Source organism: Nyctereutes procyonoides, unplaced genomic scaffold (assembly GCF_905146905.1).
Source record: "Nyctereutes procyonoides isolate TBG_1078 unplaced genomic scaffold, NYPRO_anot_genome, whole genome shotgun sequence".
In the NCBI taxonomy this organism is placed as follows: Eukaryota; Metazoa; Chordata; class Mammalia; order Carnivora; family Canidae; genus Nyctereutes; species Nyctereutes procyonoides.
In genome coordinates, this window is record NW_026575035.1 from 12115522 (window position 1) to 12133691 (window position 18170).

The 18170-nt window shown below is 39.1% G+C and overlaps 1 protein-coding gene across 2 annotated transcripts in view; it reads left to right on the forward strand.

Annotated features, from left to right (window-relative positions):
- The first annotated feature begins 14332 nt into the window (after positions 1–14332).
- CPA6 (carboxypeptidase A6) overlaps positions 14333–18170 on the forward strand; it is a 312960-nt gene continuing 309122 nt past the window's right edge. For both annotated transcript variants that reach the window (XM_055318319.1, XM_055318320.1), the window contains exon 1: positions 14333–14668. In XM_055318319.1, the coding sequence (XP_055174294.1) occupies positions 14553–14668 (116 nt within the window). In that variant the 5' untranslated portion in view covers positions 14333–14552. The remainder of the gene's footprint in view (positions 14669–18170) is intronic.

Sequence of the window (18170 nt, forward strand, 5' to 3'; positions counted from 1 at the left end):
AAAAGGAATGTGCAGTGCTATCAAGGACCAAACAGATTACTAGTGAGAAATCATAGAGAAATAGAGAAGAATCTTAAGATTTGAGGAAAAAGACCACCTCTTTCTTCCAAAAGCCCAAGAAACTACTGACAGACTTCAGAAACAAAGAGATGGTTACAATGATAAATGGAATCCGGAAGGGTTTACTAAGGGAGAGAATTGACTAACTAACCAGCAGTTAAGGAATTGTCACAGATACCAAATGCCAGGATTTTAGCAATGCAGTTTAAAAGCTTTTCAAAAACCCGCATAAACCAAGGGTATATTTGCATGCTTAATGTAGGTAAATTCATAGGTGGTTGAATAATGTTAAATATGAATGAGAATCCACTTTGAGGTTTAAGGGATTTTGTATCTGGTCTAGTTTTTTCCTGTAATGATGGTGAAAGACACCAAGAAGTCACCTAAATCTCAACTGCACGATTATTTCATTAAATTATAGAATAAAAAAATGTTTTTTATTCATAGAACAAATACTTCAAAAGATTTTTGCCAGACTGGTGAAAAATTTGGTCCAAAATAAGTAAAGTGAATTTTATTAAATGTAAATAGAAAATTTTACATACCAATTCAAAAGGCAAATATATAAAGCTTTTCTAACCTTATCTTACAATGACCCTGTGAGGTGGGTATTATATTTGCTGTGTCGCATACGATAAAACTGAGGTTTGCTGAATTAGTAACTTTCCCAAGTCATATTACAGCTTCTTCCATTGTCACATCTGCATTTATTCAGTCTGACTCCCTCTTACCAGGAACCTTGCAATTACGTTGGACCTACCCAGATAATCCAGGATGATCTCCTCGTCTCAAAATCTTTAATTTAATCCTATCTACAGAGTCTCTTTTATATATAAAGGAACATTCACAGTTTCCAGAGATTTGGACATGGACATGGGCATATTTGGGAGCTGTTATTCAGTCTAACCATACTGTGTATAGTGAGCAGGGTGAGGAGCAGTTGGATATGAGGTCAGGGAGGTGACTAAGAACTAAGTCACATGGGCCTTGAAGACCAGCACAAGAATCTTGGGTTTTACCATAAATTAAACAGAGAGCTATGCAGAGAAGTGACACAGTTGAATTTGTGTCTTTAGAGGACCACTCCAGTGGCTGTATTGAGAAGAGATGCAGGGAGACATGATAGGTACAAGAACAGTGAGAAGGTGCTTGGAGTGGTCAAGGGGACAGAAGTGGCAGCTCATACCAAGCTGGTAACAGTGAAAGTGGTTAAAAGTAGTTAGATTCTAGAGATACTTTGAAAAGTAGATCCAACAAGATTTTCTTTTTTTTTTTTTTCCAACAAGATTTTCTAACGAATTCAATGTGCTCAGAGAAAGAGTAGCCCAAGGATTATATCTTTTCAATCTGATCAATCTGGATAGTGGACCTGGCATCAACTCAAATGGAAACTTCTATAGAAGGAATAGTTTTGGAGGAGTGGTTAGAACAGAACCATACATTCTGCTTTTTAGTCAATATTATCATGACTATTAGACATCTAAGTAGAGATATTGAATGGAGAGTTGTATTTAGGAATCTGGAATTTAGGTAAAAAATTCTAAGCTACAAATACAAATATGGGAATATAGGAATTGTCAGCTTATAGATGGTGTTTTCAGCCATAAGACTGGATGAGATCATCAAAGGGGTAAGTGCAAGATAAAAAAGAAATGATCAAGGACTGAATTCTGGAGCATATCCTTATAAGGAGGATAAGAAGAAGGATAAGAAGAAGGGAAGCTATAAACAGGCGCTAAGAGAAAATGACAGTGCAAGCACAATTTCCTGGAAGACCAGTGAAAGAGTAAATATTTTAAGCATGATGAATTATTAAATATAATGTGACATGCGAGTGGAACACTGAGTACTGAATTGACCAACTCATGTGATCTGGGATCTGAGTCATCTAACAACTCAGAGTGGTAATGGCCAAGATGGTGAGTGGATATAGAAAAAACACTTAGAACAATCATTTCCAAACTTTGCTGCATTTTAGAACGAATCACCTGAAAATCTTAAAAATAGTGATACCTAGCTCCCCACCCCCCCCAAAAAAAACACCACTCTGATTAGGATTTTGTAAAGCTCCCGCTGAATCTAATGTGCAGCAACATTTGGGACACCCTAGCTTAGAATAATGCCAACATCTAGAAAGGTATATATATATATATATATATATATATATATATATATATATATACACACCTATATATATAAATGTAGTTGAGGAAGCTTGTGGGAAGGGACAGGGTTAGTGGAGCAGGAGAGGGGAGTGAAATTATTGTGCACTTGACAAATTATGGAGGCAGATTCATTGCAAATTGATTGCTCATTATTCCCAGGCTGCATTGGCAAATAACACCAGGCTCTCCTCATTTGGAGTATCAAAACTTTTGGTCCTTATACCAAAATTAAGTAGGTACTTAGTTCTGCTCAGCAACTGTTGGACAAAGGTAAAGAAAATATATCTAAGGGTGAGACTAATACCTCCAAATGGTGGGCAAGGCGGAATGTACAGACCAAAAAAGAGCCAGTGAAGAGTCACCCTCAGCCCCAGTGACAATTTGTAGTGACACTTTCCAAGCAGCTCTGAAAACAGTTCATACCACCACTTCAGACTGCCTAAAGAATTAAGATCACAGATAGGTTTGATTTCTTCTGGAGCTGATGTAACCCTATCCACACTATTTTTTCTCCCTCTTAGAAATCTTGCAGCTGTGAGTTTTATGCCAAGTTGCATGTTTCAAATAAAGTTCAATAAAGAAGGCCTAATTCAGATAACAAGAGACTCTCTAAGATTCTTTATACACCAGCTGTTAACTTTTGTGTTGAAATTCTGGTTGGATATTTGATACTTTCCTTTAATTCAGAAAAGCACTTAAAGCACTTAGGGAAGCACTGGATTGATTTTCAATTTGGGAATCCCGTGTCTGCAGAGCAACTCAGAAATAGTTCAATAAAATTTGTGAGTATGTTTTCTGCTCTAGCAAGCAGGTAAAATGGAGTTAGAAAGGCATTCTGGAAAAACAAAAGTTTGCAATAAGAAGTTCACACAGAAGGAAATGTGAATATAATCAGGAGGAAAATCGGATGAGAGTGCCCTAAGTGGGAGATTCCAAGGTTTGTAGAGGGGGTCAAAGATTAAGAGCTGGGGTGGCAATCATACAAAAAAGACCTGGAAAAAGGAACAGAGAGATCCCTGATCAGGGAGAATGGAAGGGATGGGTAAAAGAATAAAGAACATTGGGAACAGGAGAGAGAAGAAATGAAAGAAACAGGCAAAAAAGAGAGTCCTCAAACAAGAGAGAAGAGGCATAAGAGAGCCAATTCACATGGCAAAGTTTCGGGCAGAGAAAAGGGAGTGTGCCTGGAACCAGAGGGGCAGTGGTTACACTAGAAGTCAGTGGTCATACCAGAAGCTGGGAGAAAGCTGCTCATGTCCTAATTCAAAGGAGGAAGGAAGATCAAACTCCCCATTTTCTGCCATTGCTGATGACTTTTCAAACTGTTATCCTTACAGTAAAAAAGCATCAGAGTAAAACAAAAACTGTCTGTAGATGACAGAAATTAAAATAGTTGTGGTTAATTTACTACTGATCATTTTCAAATGTGAAAATTCTAGTGAAAGTTCATAACAAGAATGGTGTAACCGACAAGCAAATCTGGCTTGTATGTGGCATGAAAAACAAGATGGTAAAGACCTTTCAAAACGCTTCAGTAAATCTCTATAAGGACCACGAGTAAGTCTATGTGCAAAGATGTCAGTGGATGTTGTATCTGATTTATAAAATTAAAGGGACATATAGAAGAAATACTTTTGAGATATAATAATCCTGAGACATAACACAAAAACATACCAACAATGTGCAAATAGTATGCTAAGAATATCCCAAGATTATCAGGTAAAGAGATCTAAAGAGTCTAGATGTCTGTGTTTTATAAAACCTCATGCATGCTTCTGATGCACATCCTCAATTGAGAGCCACTCTCCTAGAAGATATTAGATCCAAATAAAGAAGCTTGTGGCCAATGAACATTTTAAATAATAACTGAAATTTATGACTAATAACACTTTAGCATTTAGTTTCATGCCTAATATCATCAGGCAAAATAGTGCCAAATAAAAACATGTCATGGACAGCAAGAGCATTGACAAATCCCTAGGAACTTCACATACAGGATGCAATTTCTGAAATATTTCTATTAATAATATTTTACTTATAAAAATTTCACCTAGGGATAAACATCTCATTTGATTTGACAGCTCTTCTCATGCAACACATCAATAGGAATACAGATTTTTTTTTAAACCTAATTATTTCTAGTATTTTACAAGGTAAAGGAACAAATCTTTGTGATTTTTTTCAGGGACCCTGTGGGAAAACACAAATATGGTTTTAGGTGCAAAGGAGATCATGTAAGTTTTACTTTATTTTTTCCTATACTGAGAAGTTGGTTTGGAGAAGACAAAAATAAATATTATTGGAGGAGATTTAGACTTAACATAAGACCATGGGTGCCTATGAAATAATACTTGCTACCTATTTAACTGAAGTGACAAAAGAATTTTGAAATACACATAAAAGGTAACATAACTGTAAAAATGTTAGCTTTTTCAGAAGTGAAGCTTCTTTGTTCTCTTTTTTGTTGTTGTTTTAAAAAACAATACTGGGTGTAATGAAGTCAACATAAAGCACAGAAAGTTATTCTGATAAGACGATCTTTGTTGTATAGGCCAATAACAGAAAGATTAACCCTTCATGTTATAATGAAAGCAATAAACAGTGAACCAAGGAAGCAATCCCATTAACCCTGAGAAAACTTTGCTAAGTTATTAAGACATTCCAAAGCTTTTCAGACTCAGTTATTATAAATCAAGGCAAATAAAATTTACATTCCAAGCTTTACATTCCATGGTGCTCTTTAGTATCCTGGAACATATTGGTAATTTAGGATAAATCGTGCAAGACCATAAGAACTAATGTCATAAGAAACAGTATACAAGGCTTTCACCATTACTACCTTCAAATAAACCAATAAATAAGCATTTTTAAAGTTCTAGTTTCAATTTCCAATACAGTTAAAAACCAGTAGACATAATGCACGTAAACAAACTCTTTGGTGTCCTTGATAAGTTTCAAGGGTGTAAATGGGTCTGGAGAAGGAGAAGAAGAAAAGGAACAGAGAAGTACTGTTAGAAAAAAACTATTATTTTCCTTGAAAATAGAAGTACATATGTAGTTATAGTTTCTCTGTCACTGTTGCTCCTAGTAGTCTCAAGCAACAATACCAATGATAATTTTTAACCTAAGTAACTAACTTCTGTTTCACAGAGAAAATTTGCATGTGGATAATGGAGAACAGTCTGTGACAAATCAGCATTTTAGCCCACAAGCAGAATTCATAAGAAGACACAACACAACTTTTTATAGACACATACTTGCTACAGCCTAATACACCTTCTGAAAGTAGCAAAACTTAACCAAAGATATAGCCTATCTGTGGCATATTAAAAGCAAAAGCTTATAAAAGTAGGCTTAGTCATCAATGTTTCTGTGTTTCTAGAAATGATTTAGGTATCCAGGATTATTCACCGATTAGCTCTTTTTAATCAGTCTCAGGTTTTGAGTTCCCTAAAAATCTATTTTTGTAGAAATGAGATAGAATTCACATACCATAAAACTCCCCATGTTAACATGTACAATTCAGCGGGTTTTGGTATACTCGCAAGATTGTGCGACCATCACCATTAACCAATTCCAGGACATTTTCATTACCCCAAAAGAAAACCGCATATCCATTAGCAGTAATCCCCTATTTCCCCCTTTCTCCCACTCTTGGCAACGGCTAATGTGCTGTATGTCTATATGTTCTACCAATTCTGTACATTTCATATAAATGGAATCCTACAACATGTGGCCTTTTGTTTCTGCCTCCTTTCACTTAGCATAATGTTTTCAAGGTTTACTCATGATGCAATGTGTACCAGTATTTCCTTCCTGTTTATGGCCAAATAATATCCCATTGTATGAATTAACCATGTTCTGTATACTTCCATCAGTTGGTAGATATGTGGGTTGTTTCTACTTTGGGGCTCTTATAAATAACGCTGCTATGAACATTTGTGTACAAGTCTTGATAATGAACATATGGTTGGATTTTCTTGAGAGGAACCTAGGAGTTAGAATTTCTAGATCATATAATAAATCTACATTTAATTGTTGAAGAACTACAACACTGTTTTCCCCAGCAGCTGCATTATTTTACACTCATACCAGCAATGTCTGAGGGTTCCTATTTTTCTACATTCTCACAAATGCCCATTATTGTCTGTCTTTGATTATAGCCATCTCAGTGTTTGTGAAGTGGTATTTCATTGTGGTTTTTAATTGCAATCCCCTGGTGACTAATGATGTTGAGCATCTTTTTCATGTACTTACTAGTCATTTGTATATATTCCTTAAGGAAATGTCTATTCACATCCTTTGCTTAGTTTTCAATTCATTATTTGTCTTTTTGTTGTTAAGTTCCCTAAAGATCATGATTCCTTTTGAAATAAAGTGTTCAACTTAGTGTTTTAAATGTTAATGAATTTTAAATACACAGAATCACATTTTTATAACCAATCAGTATACCTGTATAAGTTTAGAGAAGGCATGTTTGAATAGAACTTAAAAAGCATTTTTATATTATATTTAACATCAGTAAATCAGAGTAAATATGCTGTTGTTTATTATATAAAATTATTCAACTAGTCATATTTGCCAAAGGTTTATCTTAATTATATAAACTTGGGTTCTTTTTTTTTAAGATTTTATATATTTATTCATGTGAGACATAGAGAGAGGCAGAGACATAGGCAGAGAGAGAAGCAGGCTCCTCACAGGAAGCCCAATGCAGGACTCGATCCCAGGACCCCGGGATCATGACCTGAGCCAAAGGCAGACACTCAAATGCTGAGCCACCGAGGCGCCCCTGAACTTGGATTCTTAATATGTTTCTGAGTTAATTTCTGCAAGAACACTTTTTAAAAATATTATAGCACATAGAAAGTGTTATTAGTTCAAATTCTGTATTTTAAAGGAAATTTAGGGTTATTCAAAGTACACATTTCTCTATATAAGCTCATAGGAATAGAGCTCCTTTATTTACTCTTTCTCTCTGTCCTAGCCCCAGGAGCATCTTCTCCTCCCTCTGACTTTATGAGTGTCCAGCGGTCTGACTGTGAAACATCGCTGCCTGCCTGACCTCTGTCATTCCTCACAGCTTTTCTTTCTTAGGACAGGTTCTATCACGATTTCTCCTGATCTTTGTTTATCAGAAGTTACCCCTCCACCTAGTCATTTTTGTAAGAGTTTTGTTTATGTTTGAGCCTTTTCTGTCTTATTTTCTTTCCATGCTTACTTGTTTTTGTCTTTTTTTCATCTCCCACTGCCCTAGGCAAATGGATAAAAGAGTAGTTCCTCAATTATTTGCTTTACTATTGTTTTAGACTTTATTCTGATCAAACTTTCTTAATCTAGATTTCATGCCCTGTCCATCTCAAATTTATCTTAATTTTCACTAAAACACTTAATGTTACAAATGGTACAACACAAACATCCGTTCTCTGTCATTCAAAGTAGTAATATTTAAAGTATTTTTATTTACTATATTTCCCTACCTTCTTTCTTCATGAGAGCCTTGGAGACAGGCATCAGGAAGGAAGGAGAACCAGGAGTGAGAAAGGGAGGAAAGGGGAGAGAGAAAGAAAAGACAAAGAGAAAAAGATGGGAAGTCTTTTCTGTTGCTTGGAATCAGCAGCAAAACTACTTGTTCCCACCTTCCTGCATTAAAATACTTTGGCTTTGCTCCATAAATTCTGTAAAACATCTTTGTAACATAATTACAAGTGCTTAAAAATATAATAATAGGTTTGTCCATCAATAACACTTGTTCTTCAAATTGCTCTTTCATCTGAGGTGAGCAAGATTCTTTTTTGTGAGAGATCTAGCCAAGGACAAGGGTGAAGTCTGGGGTTCTAGACAAGGGCTCCCCTGACAGCTAAACGGCCCCATAAATATTGGGCTGAAAGGCAAGCCAATGACTTTGTTGTTCATGGATGTTAACTGTGGACCCAACAGAACTCTAGGAACTGAAGACCATGAAGATACACACAATTGAGTGTCTGCCCTTGAGCAGTTTATAGTAAATGGTACTACGGAACTAAGTGTCAATATACACTAGCACATAAGGGTGTACATGGATGAATGTCCCAGTGCTGAGAAGGTGAGTAATGTGGACAGAAATGTGCTTGGAAGAGCTTTATGTATGAGACTGACTTGAACTGTGTCTGGAAGGGATGGAAGGATTGGCTGGATTGAAAACATGAAGGCTGGAGACAGATGGCATTATTATCAAAGAAATGTATACCAACCCGGAGCAAGGAAAAGAGAGATACAGAGTATTCAGGAAATACTGAAGAAGATAAAAATGAAGAAGGGCTTTGAGTGCCAAACTGAAGACCCTGAATGTCACTCTTTATCCTGTCTCGACTTAAAAGACAGAAAATTCTGAATAGGATTTCTCTGCCTATGCTATATCCTGTGGCTGCTGCAATGGTTTTGTCCCCACCCTCACTCCGACCACCACCCTTTTCTTGCTATAGCTGGCTCCTTCTCATATTTGCTTTGAATGTCCACTTCCTCAGAACATCCTGTACATGCAATCTACTCTCCCTTAATTTCTTTCGCAGCATCTGTGACTTGTTTGCATATAATTAATTCAACCACCAAGTGTAACTCGATGTTTATTTATTTGCCAAGCCCCTCTGCAGCACCAAGAGTCACAAAATCAGGAGCCACATCCTCTGTATTTGTTTGAAATGTTTCCTAATGGCCACCTTTCTCCAGCCTTCCTATCTCAATCCAGCCAAATCTTTCCTTGCCTTCCAGACCTGGCTCAAGCCAGTCTCATTCACAAAACTGTTCCATTCCATTTCCGTCCACAGTACATCAAGAAGAGAAGAAGTCCAACACTCCCATGAAGCATCAACTTTGTAAGCAGTCAAAAAATAGGGAAGAACCCTAGGAAAGAGAGGAGTAGTAGAGACATGTCCCTCAGTCACAGAAAGAAGTTTCAAACAGGGGGTGATAAATAGCCTTAGCAACCATACAAATGCAAAGTGACAACAAAGAGCTTCCCACTAAGAAATAACTGTGGAACTTTAAGAGACAGTTTCATTTGGGGGGGTAGGGATAGAAAGCATATTGTCAGGGTTCAAGAGTATGCTTTTGAGAAGCCAAAAAAAAAATGAAAGAAAAGAAAGAAAGAAAGAGAGAAAGAGAGAAAGAAAAAGAAAAAGAAAAAGAAAGAAAGAAAGAAAGAAAGAAAGAAAGAAAGAAAGAAAGAAAGAAAGAAAGAAAGAAAGGAGGTAGCTTGCATTTAAGGATGGGAGAAATATGGAGAGTTGACAAGAGAAAGATTAAAAACATAGGATCAAGAAGAGATAGCTGATGGTGCTGAAAAAGACAATTGGGTGGGAATCATTAGCAATGCATTGTTAAGGGAAGCTTCAGAACATTCCTCACAGAATTGCCAAGACTGCATAAGGCAGCAACCTAACGTCACATTTGCTAATTCCTCACATGTTGGAACAATAGCAAAGGGCCATAAAAGAGGCCTGACAGCCAATAGGTCTATGTTAATAAGACATTGAAGAATGAGCACAAAACCAACTGCAGTGGGAGCTTTGCCTGTACCGCAAAGCCCAGCTATACCCATTTATCTTCTTCAGATATCTTTACCAAAATAAATCTACGGGGCTCTCATTCATATACTTAAGAAAATCATTCCCTAGAACACCAGAGAATTTCAGATCTGGAAGGGACATTAAAAATTATATAATTCAATAATTCAATAACAACAACAAAAGAAAACAATCCAATTTGAAAATGGGTAGAAGATCTGAACAGACATTTCTCCAAAGAAGACATATAGATGGCCAACAGGCAGGAAAAGATGCTCATCTTTTGCAAATGCCTGAGGAAATGTAAATCAAAACCACAATGAGATATCACCTTATGCCTGTCAGAATGGCTATTATAAAAAAAAAAAAGAAATAATAAGTGTTGGCAAGGTTGTGGAGAAAAGGGGATGTTCATACTGTTGGTAGGAGTGTAAATTGGTACAGCCACTGTGGAAAACAGTATGGAGGTTCTTCAAAAAATTAAAAAAGAACTACTCTATGATCCAGTAATTATACTCCTGGGTATATACCTCCAAAATACAGAACACTAATTCAAAGGGATACATGCACTCCTATGTTTATTGCAGCATTATTTACAACAGCCAAATCATGGAAGCAGCCAAGTGCCCATCAACAGATGAATGGATAAAGAAGATGTGATATATCACACACACACACACACACACACACACACACACACACACACATACACAGAAGGGGTTCATTCTATATTTACTCTGTGACTTCTATATCCAGACAGAGGAAAGGATGGAGGCACTAAGGCAGTAGAAGGTCCCAGATCTCCTAGTTTTGTTTATATATAGTATGTATATAGAAATATTATTCATCCATAAGAAGGAATGAAATCTTGCCATTTGCAACAACATGGATGGAACTAGAGAGTACAATGCTAAGTGAAATAAGTCAAAGAAAGACAAATAGCTCATGACTTCACTCATGTGGAATTTAAGAAACAAAACAAACAAGCAAGGGGAAAAAAAGAGATAAACCCAAGAAACAGAGGGGACGTGAGTGGGGTGGGGATGGGGGAAGTAAGGGATGATTAGAGTGTACTTATCAAGATGAGCACTGAGTAACTTGTATAGAATTGTTAAATCAGGGGCAGCCCGGGTGGCTCAGCTGTTTAGAGTCACCTTCAGCCCAGGGCCTGACCTGGAGACCTGGGATCGAGTCCGACCTTGGGCTCCCTGCGTGGAGCCTGCTTCTCCCTCTGCCTGTGTCTCTGCTTCTCTCTCTCTCTCTCTCTCTCTCTCTCTCTGTGCCTCTCATGAATAAATAAAATCTTTAAAAAGAATTGTTGAATCACTATGTTTATCTGAAACGAACATAACACTATATATTAACTATACTGGAATTAAAATTTTAAAAAGAAAAGAAAATGAAAACACGAAGTTGAAAAGCTATATGTATCCCTATATTTGTTGTAGCATTATTTGCAATAGCCATGATATGAAAGCAACGGAAGTGTCCATTAATAGATGAACAAATAAAAATGTGGCTATATATCCAGTTGTAATAACTGGACCGTAAAAAAGAATGAAATCTTGCCATTTGTGACAACATAGATGAACCTAGAGAGTATTACACTCAGTGAAATAAGTCAGAGAAAGACAAATGTTGTATGATTTCACCTATATGTAGAATCTAAAAAATGAAACAAACAAAACCAGACTCAGATACACAGAGGAGGCTGACGGTTTCCAGAGGAGAGCAGGATTTGGTGGTGGAGGGAAGGGGGTGAAATAGGCAAAGGGGAATCAAGAGGTACAAACTTCTAGTTACAGAATAAATAAGCCATGGAGATGTAATTTACAATATAAGGAATATAGTCAATAATATATTAACTTTGGTGACAGATGGGAACTGGACTAATTGTGGTGATCATTTTACAGTGTATATAAATGTCGAATCACTATGTTATACATCTGCAACTAATATAATATTGTATGCCAACTATACTTCAATTAAAAAATTATCTAATCATGAACTACCATGGACCCAAACCAAGAATAACATTTTCCTTTCCCAATTGTATTTTCCTTTTGTTTCTCTGCAGGGTAATATTTCTTTTTTAAATATTAACTCTCGCTAAAATATGACAAAGGTATAACAATAAATAGAAATTCTCATCTTTCCATCTCTAAATCTCTAACTGGTTTAATAATTCACTCCCTCTCAGTGCCTTAAAAATGGGACTCTTATCTTTGAATCCATCTGTAAAGCCATTCTTTTCTCCTCCCACTTACTAAGTGGACTCTATTTATCACTCATTTTATGGGGGCTTATCCACCCCAGGAGAAGTTTGATCAGATAACCTGGTCCTTAGGAAACCAGAGGAAGATTGCTAGGAATGACTTCTATTGTTTGAGAACTTGTCTTTGATCTGAAATTTTGAGGAAGGCTATAGGATGTCTCCAGGGTCTCTTGCATTTTTAATGGTCCAGGGAATGATTACCCTGGTCTCAGAGTCTGGAGAGCCTTTGCTGAACATGCTCACTGGATCCAATCCTTCAGAATGATTTGAGGATGTGCTTAATCCCCAGTCAGAGACCGAACATTCCTAGTTTAATGTTGTGATATAATATGACAGATTTATACATTGTTCTGACATAATGAAATGCAAAGAGATGAAGTGTTTTATTTACACAGTAACCTCTTATTTCAACAGTTCAGTCGTTGTTACATAGGCTTTCTTGGCCTGGCCAAACCGGCCTCAGGGAGCACCGCTGGGAGCCTTGCAGAGCAGCCTCAAAGACGGAGCACCAGGCCATAAAATCATGAAGGAAGAAGACAACATAAACAAACAAAAAACAAAACCAAGAGACCTGGAACCTTCCACTACCTTAGCGCCTCCATCCTTTCCTCTGTCTGGATATAGAAGTCGCAGAGTAAATATTGAATGAACCCCTTCTCAGGTTCATCATTCATTCAATAAACATGGCTGATCATTGCTTCAGCAAACATTGTGTTCCCTTTAGGGCATATAAGGAAGTGTCATAAAGATGAAAGGGACACTGTTTTGTGCTCAAGAAAAAGGCAGCCTTGAGAGAGGGAACCAGACAAATACTTAAATTCAATGTACTATCCCCTCCAGTAGACAACATACTGGTATTAGAGGGACACAGAGAAGAGATTAAACTAATCCTGGGGTAGTTAGGAAAGCTTTGGAGAATCATTTTAACTGAAAATCATTTCGGCTCTGTTATAAACCAAACTCCTATGACTTTGGCTCAACTCCCCAGGTAGAGAACATGGGGAAAGATGTATTTTCTCTTCTAAGCAGTGTTCTGGCCATAATCTTGGAGGGTACATAATCTTTGGCTATGACTCTTCAGGAAACTTGAAAAATGTGTGAGTTTATAGAGAAATGCTGACTTCTACTCTCTTCCAGAGTAGGACCAGGCCTTGGCATAGGGCTAAATAGGAGTCATCCTAGATAACACCGTTCTTATTTACTAGAACGAAGTTTATCCCTGCCAGATGGGTTTTCTGGTATATCTGGGATGGAGTAAGTGGATGAAAAAAAAAAAAAAACCACCTTCATCACCAACCTGGAAAGACGAGAAGGAAGATGGTTTGCTCCAGGGTGTTTTTGTTTGTTTTGTTTTTGTTTTTTATCAGCCCCATCCCCAGTTTTAAGAGAGAGGAGAAAAAGCAGACCTCATTCTAAAGTAAAGACTTGCCACTCGAAGTGTGACTTAAGCACCAGCAGCAAGAGCATCACTTGGAAGCTCATTAGAAATGCATAATCTCAGGCCCCAGCCCCAAACTACTGTATCAGAAGGGGCGGTTTAACAAGATCCACAGGTGATTTGATTTCTATGCATGTTAAAGTTCGAGAAGCCCCACTCCACACCACCAAGGTGGCTGAACATTGGAATCACCTGAGGAACATTTTAAACCACCGATCCCACCCCCAGGAATTCTGATTTAAATGGTCTGGTTTCCTAAATGATTCCAAATGTGAGAGAAGGTAGTAAAGCACGTGGAAGCCTCCTGTTCCCTAGAAGAACCTCTGAAATCACAGCGGCTCTGGGTGCTGCTGACCTGCAATGGATACAAAGAGGTCCCAGAAACCCAGCGAAGCAGCTGCCCCTTCTTCGTACAGGTAGGAGTTGGAACCAAGGCTGGCGGTTGAGATTCAGAGGCGCGACCGGACCCAGGCACATATGCTTATTAAGGCTGTTGATCATGCATTTCAGTATGGAATCCATGTAGAAATTTGCTATAGTAGAGCAAAACCCTAAGCCCGGAGTGTCCTCTGTATGCCTACTTGTTTAGCTCATCCTCAAGCAAATCCATTTGCATTTAGGGTAGGGTCCTGCACCACAGAAGGTAATAAAAGGAGAAAGCTTGTCCAAGAAAGGGGCGTGAAGTCGTAAAGCAAGAAACAAACAAAAAAAACCAGAGAGGAGTTACCCAAAGGGAAGCAGCACCCAGTGAACCCCAGCCATGAGTCAGCGCAGGGGAGGCCCAGCCCCTTCTAGGGGAGCCTGATTGAGGATCAGGCTCAGCTGCTGGGCTGGGCTGTGTGTGCCGCTGCTTCTTGTCCCAAGACCAAGTCTTAATAGCAACTTCCCTCCTTCGGCTGCTGAAACTTTTTTTTTCCCCTGTGGCTGGAAAGAAGTGTCACATTTTACTCGCTCCCAACCCTTTCCCCCACCCCCTCCTGGAGAACGTGTGCGCATGTGGAGGGGGCACTGTGAGCCACCTCCAGCCTCGGGTGACTGCTCTAACTTCCAGCTCCTTGCACTGTAGCACTATGAAGTTCCCCGGGAAGCCCAGGAGCCGGACAGCTGCTTTTCTGCCTCTTTTCCTGCTCTCTTTGAAGATTCTGCAACCAGGGCACAGCCACCTTTATAGCAACCGCTATGCTGGGTGAGTAGAGCGACTTGCATTCCCTGCCTGGTTTTTAGTTGGATGGAGGGGCAGGTTTGCTCCTTGTTTTCCCCTCTCATCTGTGATTTCTCTGTGCATCTGTGCACTTCTGTCACCTACAGTAAAACGTGTGTGCAGTTCCCGGCTCTTTGGTTGAGCTGAGAAGGCGGTGGTCACAGGTCTAGCTAGCTTTTCATGCTTCTTGTAATGTCCCAACCTCTGCTGTGGACCAGTTGACTGGGATCCTATCTTTGGAGGAGCCGTGGTCAGTATTTACAATATTCGCCTTGGCAGAGGTCAGTGTGGGAAGGACTGCTGAGGTACCACGTGAATCAGGACCTGAGGACTAGAGCTGCTCCTTCAGAACTGTATGCAGAAGAAGGGGTTGAAATTCACCAGTGATGGACTTAAGAACTGAGTGTGAGAGTGTGTGTGAGGGTGTGTGTGTGCTTGTAGCCTACATAGTAGTTACTAGATTTTTCAAATCTGAGCAATGCAAATGAGCCAACTCAAACTCAAAAGTAGCCGACAGTAAAATTACCCCTTCTCTGAAGGGAGAAACAATTACTCTCTCCTCCTCACCCCCAGCCTCTCTGTAGGTTAGGATACTTTGCGTTCATAAGGAGGCATAGGACTGGGTATGGAACAATGCGTGACTTTGCAAGCCTCATCCCGAAGGCTTGCTGTGGAGTATACAGCATGTGCTTTACTTAGATTTGCAGGAGGTCGTTCTTTGAACTGGAAACTACTGCATTACTCCATTTTTGCAAAGCAGGAAGAACCTCAAATAGCTCTTCTAATGCAATTGCTTTTTGCAGAGGAGGAAAACTGGGGTCTTCAATCTCTTTCCATAACTGCCAGTTGAGGAAAAATCTCCCCTAGATGTGGATTATGACGAGTGTGTTAAGGCAAAGTTGTTCTTACGCATGGAATAGTGTAAAGAATTTAGAAGTATGACCCTGGAAAAGCAAATGTTTCCTTTGGTCACCCTAAACAATCTGGGGCCTGCCTTTACCATTTCTCCTGAATACAGTGCTTGCAGAGGAAACTTTAAAAACAAAAAACAAGAAAACCCCCAACCCTATCCTATGTTTTGGGGGCTGCGGTTTGGGAGTGGAGGCCTTGGTGAGGTAAGGGTAATAGAATTCCAATTTTTCCACCTGGGTGTTCCCTGGAAAAAGAGGGAACATCTGAGGTCTGCTTTTCCTTCTCTAGACACACACAGTCCAAGCTTCACATCCTGTCATTTGTCATTGCCTTGGGAGATCTAGGCTAGGGCACCATTTTTAATGACTAGTGTAGGCTCCACTGTGGAGTTTAGAAACTCTCCCAGCTGATGTGAGACCATGTGATAATCCTAGATCCCAGGTTCAGATGCACCCGTGTGACCCAGGACTGTACTCCTCCACTCAGCTGTGGCCCTGTTCTTAGTTGCTTTAGTGTGTGGTGCTTGATGAGGACCGAGTTAGACCTGCTTCAGCTGAGCAAGTGCATGCACTTTCCTACTGCTTAGAGGAAACGTGGCCAACCACGGCAGCTTTTTCTTCCAGAATTTGCTGCAACTGAACTTTTTTTGGAGGAAGCTGCACTACTTTTTTCTCTTCTGCAATGAAAGCATTAATTTGTTTTCCCTTTGGCTGCTATATAATAAGTTGGTCCCAAACATATAAATTACCAGATGTCTGAAAGTTGGAGGGGGGGAAAAAAGGCTGAAACATTGAAGAAACTGATAGAAGATAGCATAGCCTTACCTGTCCATCACTATAGATGCCTGGAGTTTCTTCAAAACCAGAAGTGTTGGGCAGCCCGGGTGGCTCAGTGGTTTAGCGCCGCCTTCGGCCTAGGGTGTGATCCTGGAGACCTGGGATTGAGTCCTGTGTCAGGCTCCCTGGATGGAGCCTGCTTCTCCCTCTGCCTGTGTCTCTGCCTCTCTCTCTCTCTGTCTCTCATGAATAAATAAATAAAATCTTTAAAAAAAAAAAAAAGTGTTGATGCACACTTCCACCAAAAATGGGGTGTTTTTAACTTCGCTTTATTAGATAGTCCATTCTCTCCTCACCAAAGACGGAAGTGCTGCTTAGGTTTGGGATTGCTTTACTTGCTTTACTCGAACTACTCTGCAAATCTAGCCTTTCGGCGAATATAAGAACCTGATGACATGACTTGGTGAAATAGTTATTTAGCATGATATTTGCCCATTCAAAGTTAGAATTCTATACCCCTTCACTTTTTCCTCCTTAAGTAATAGGTTTAGGTTTTGTTAATTATGGACCAGCCCCACTTCTTGCATTTTGGTAGAAATATTTTTGTAGGTCTTGGTTGAGTCTAAGAAGTGATTCTCCTTTGTATAGGACTCTTCATATGAATAAAAAAGAACATTCAGGGCAGACTAGCATGCTTTCTGAGAGCAGCTAGCTAATGAGCTTAGTCTTCTTTCTACACAAACTAGCAGTTGTATAATGCCAGTTGTATATATAATAGATACTTAATAAATGACAAAGCATCTTAAGAAAAAGATAAAGAAAATCTGAAAAGAGTTAATAGCTTTTTGGATAGCTATTTTTTTTTTAAGATCTTATTCATAAGAGACACAGAGGCGGAGACATAGGCAAAGGGAGAAGCAGGCTCCCTGCAGGCAGCCCAACGCAGGATTAGATTCCAGGATCATGCCCTGAGCTGATGGCAAATGCTCAACCACTGAGCCACCCAGGTGCCCCTTTGGATAGCATATTAAATGATGTAAGGGAAATTTGAAAATGCATAGAAAAAGATTGAGATATAGAAAACCTTCAAATAGGGATCCCTGGGTGGCGCAGCGGTTTGGCGCCTGCCTTTGGCCCAGGGTGCGATCCTGGAGACCCGGGATCGAATCCCACATCAGGCTCCCAGTGCATGGAGCCTGCTTCTCCCTCTGCCTGTGTCTCTGCCCCTCTCTCTCTCTCTCTCTCTCTCTCTCTCTCTCTCTCTCTCTCTCATAAATAAATAAAAAAAATTTAAAAAATAAAAAAAACCTTCAAATAAAACATACTGTCAAAAAAAATAAAACATACTGTCAGAGGGCTTCAGGAATTAAATACAAGTCCAACAATTCTGCAATCAACAAAGGTCAGTGAAGGAGACTCCTACACAAGCAAATTACACAAGCAATCAGCACTGTTCTTTCTCTCTCCTTTCCATGAATTCCTGGAAACCAATTTAAGTTGTTATACTGTGATATACTAGAGGCAAAAACCTAAGGATCTCCATCACATGAAATTAGAGTGTCTTTGTATGTGTCTGATAAACGATATAAAACCATAGAGCAATACATTCTGGAAATGGTGTACAACCAAAACACCATTTTGGCTGGGGATGATTTTTTTTTCCTTTGAAAACCATTTACTCTGTACCTCCTTCATGCCAGTCAAGGAGCATGATGTTTAAAATCCAGAAGTTCAACTGCCTGGGTTTCAATTTCTGCTTTGTGACAATTAGTAGCGCTATTACCTGGGTCAAGTTCTTT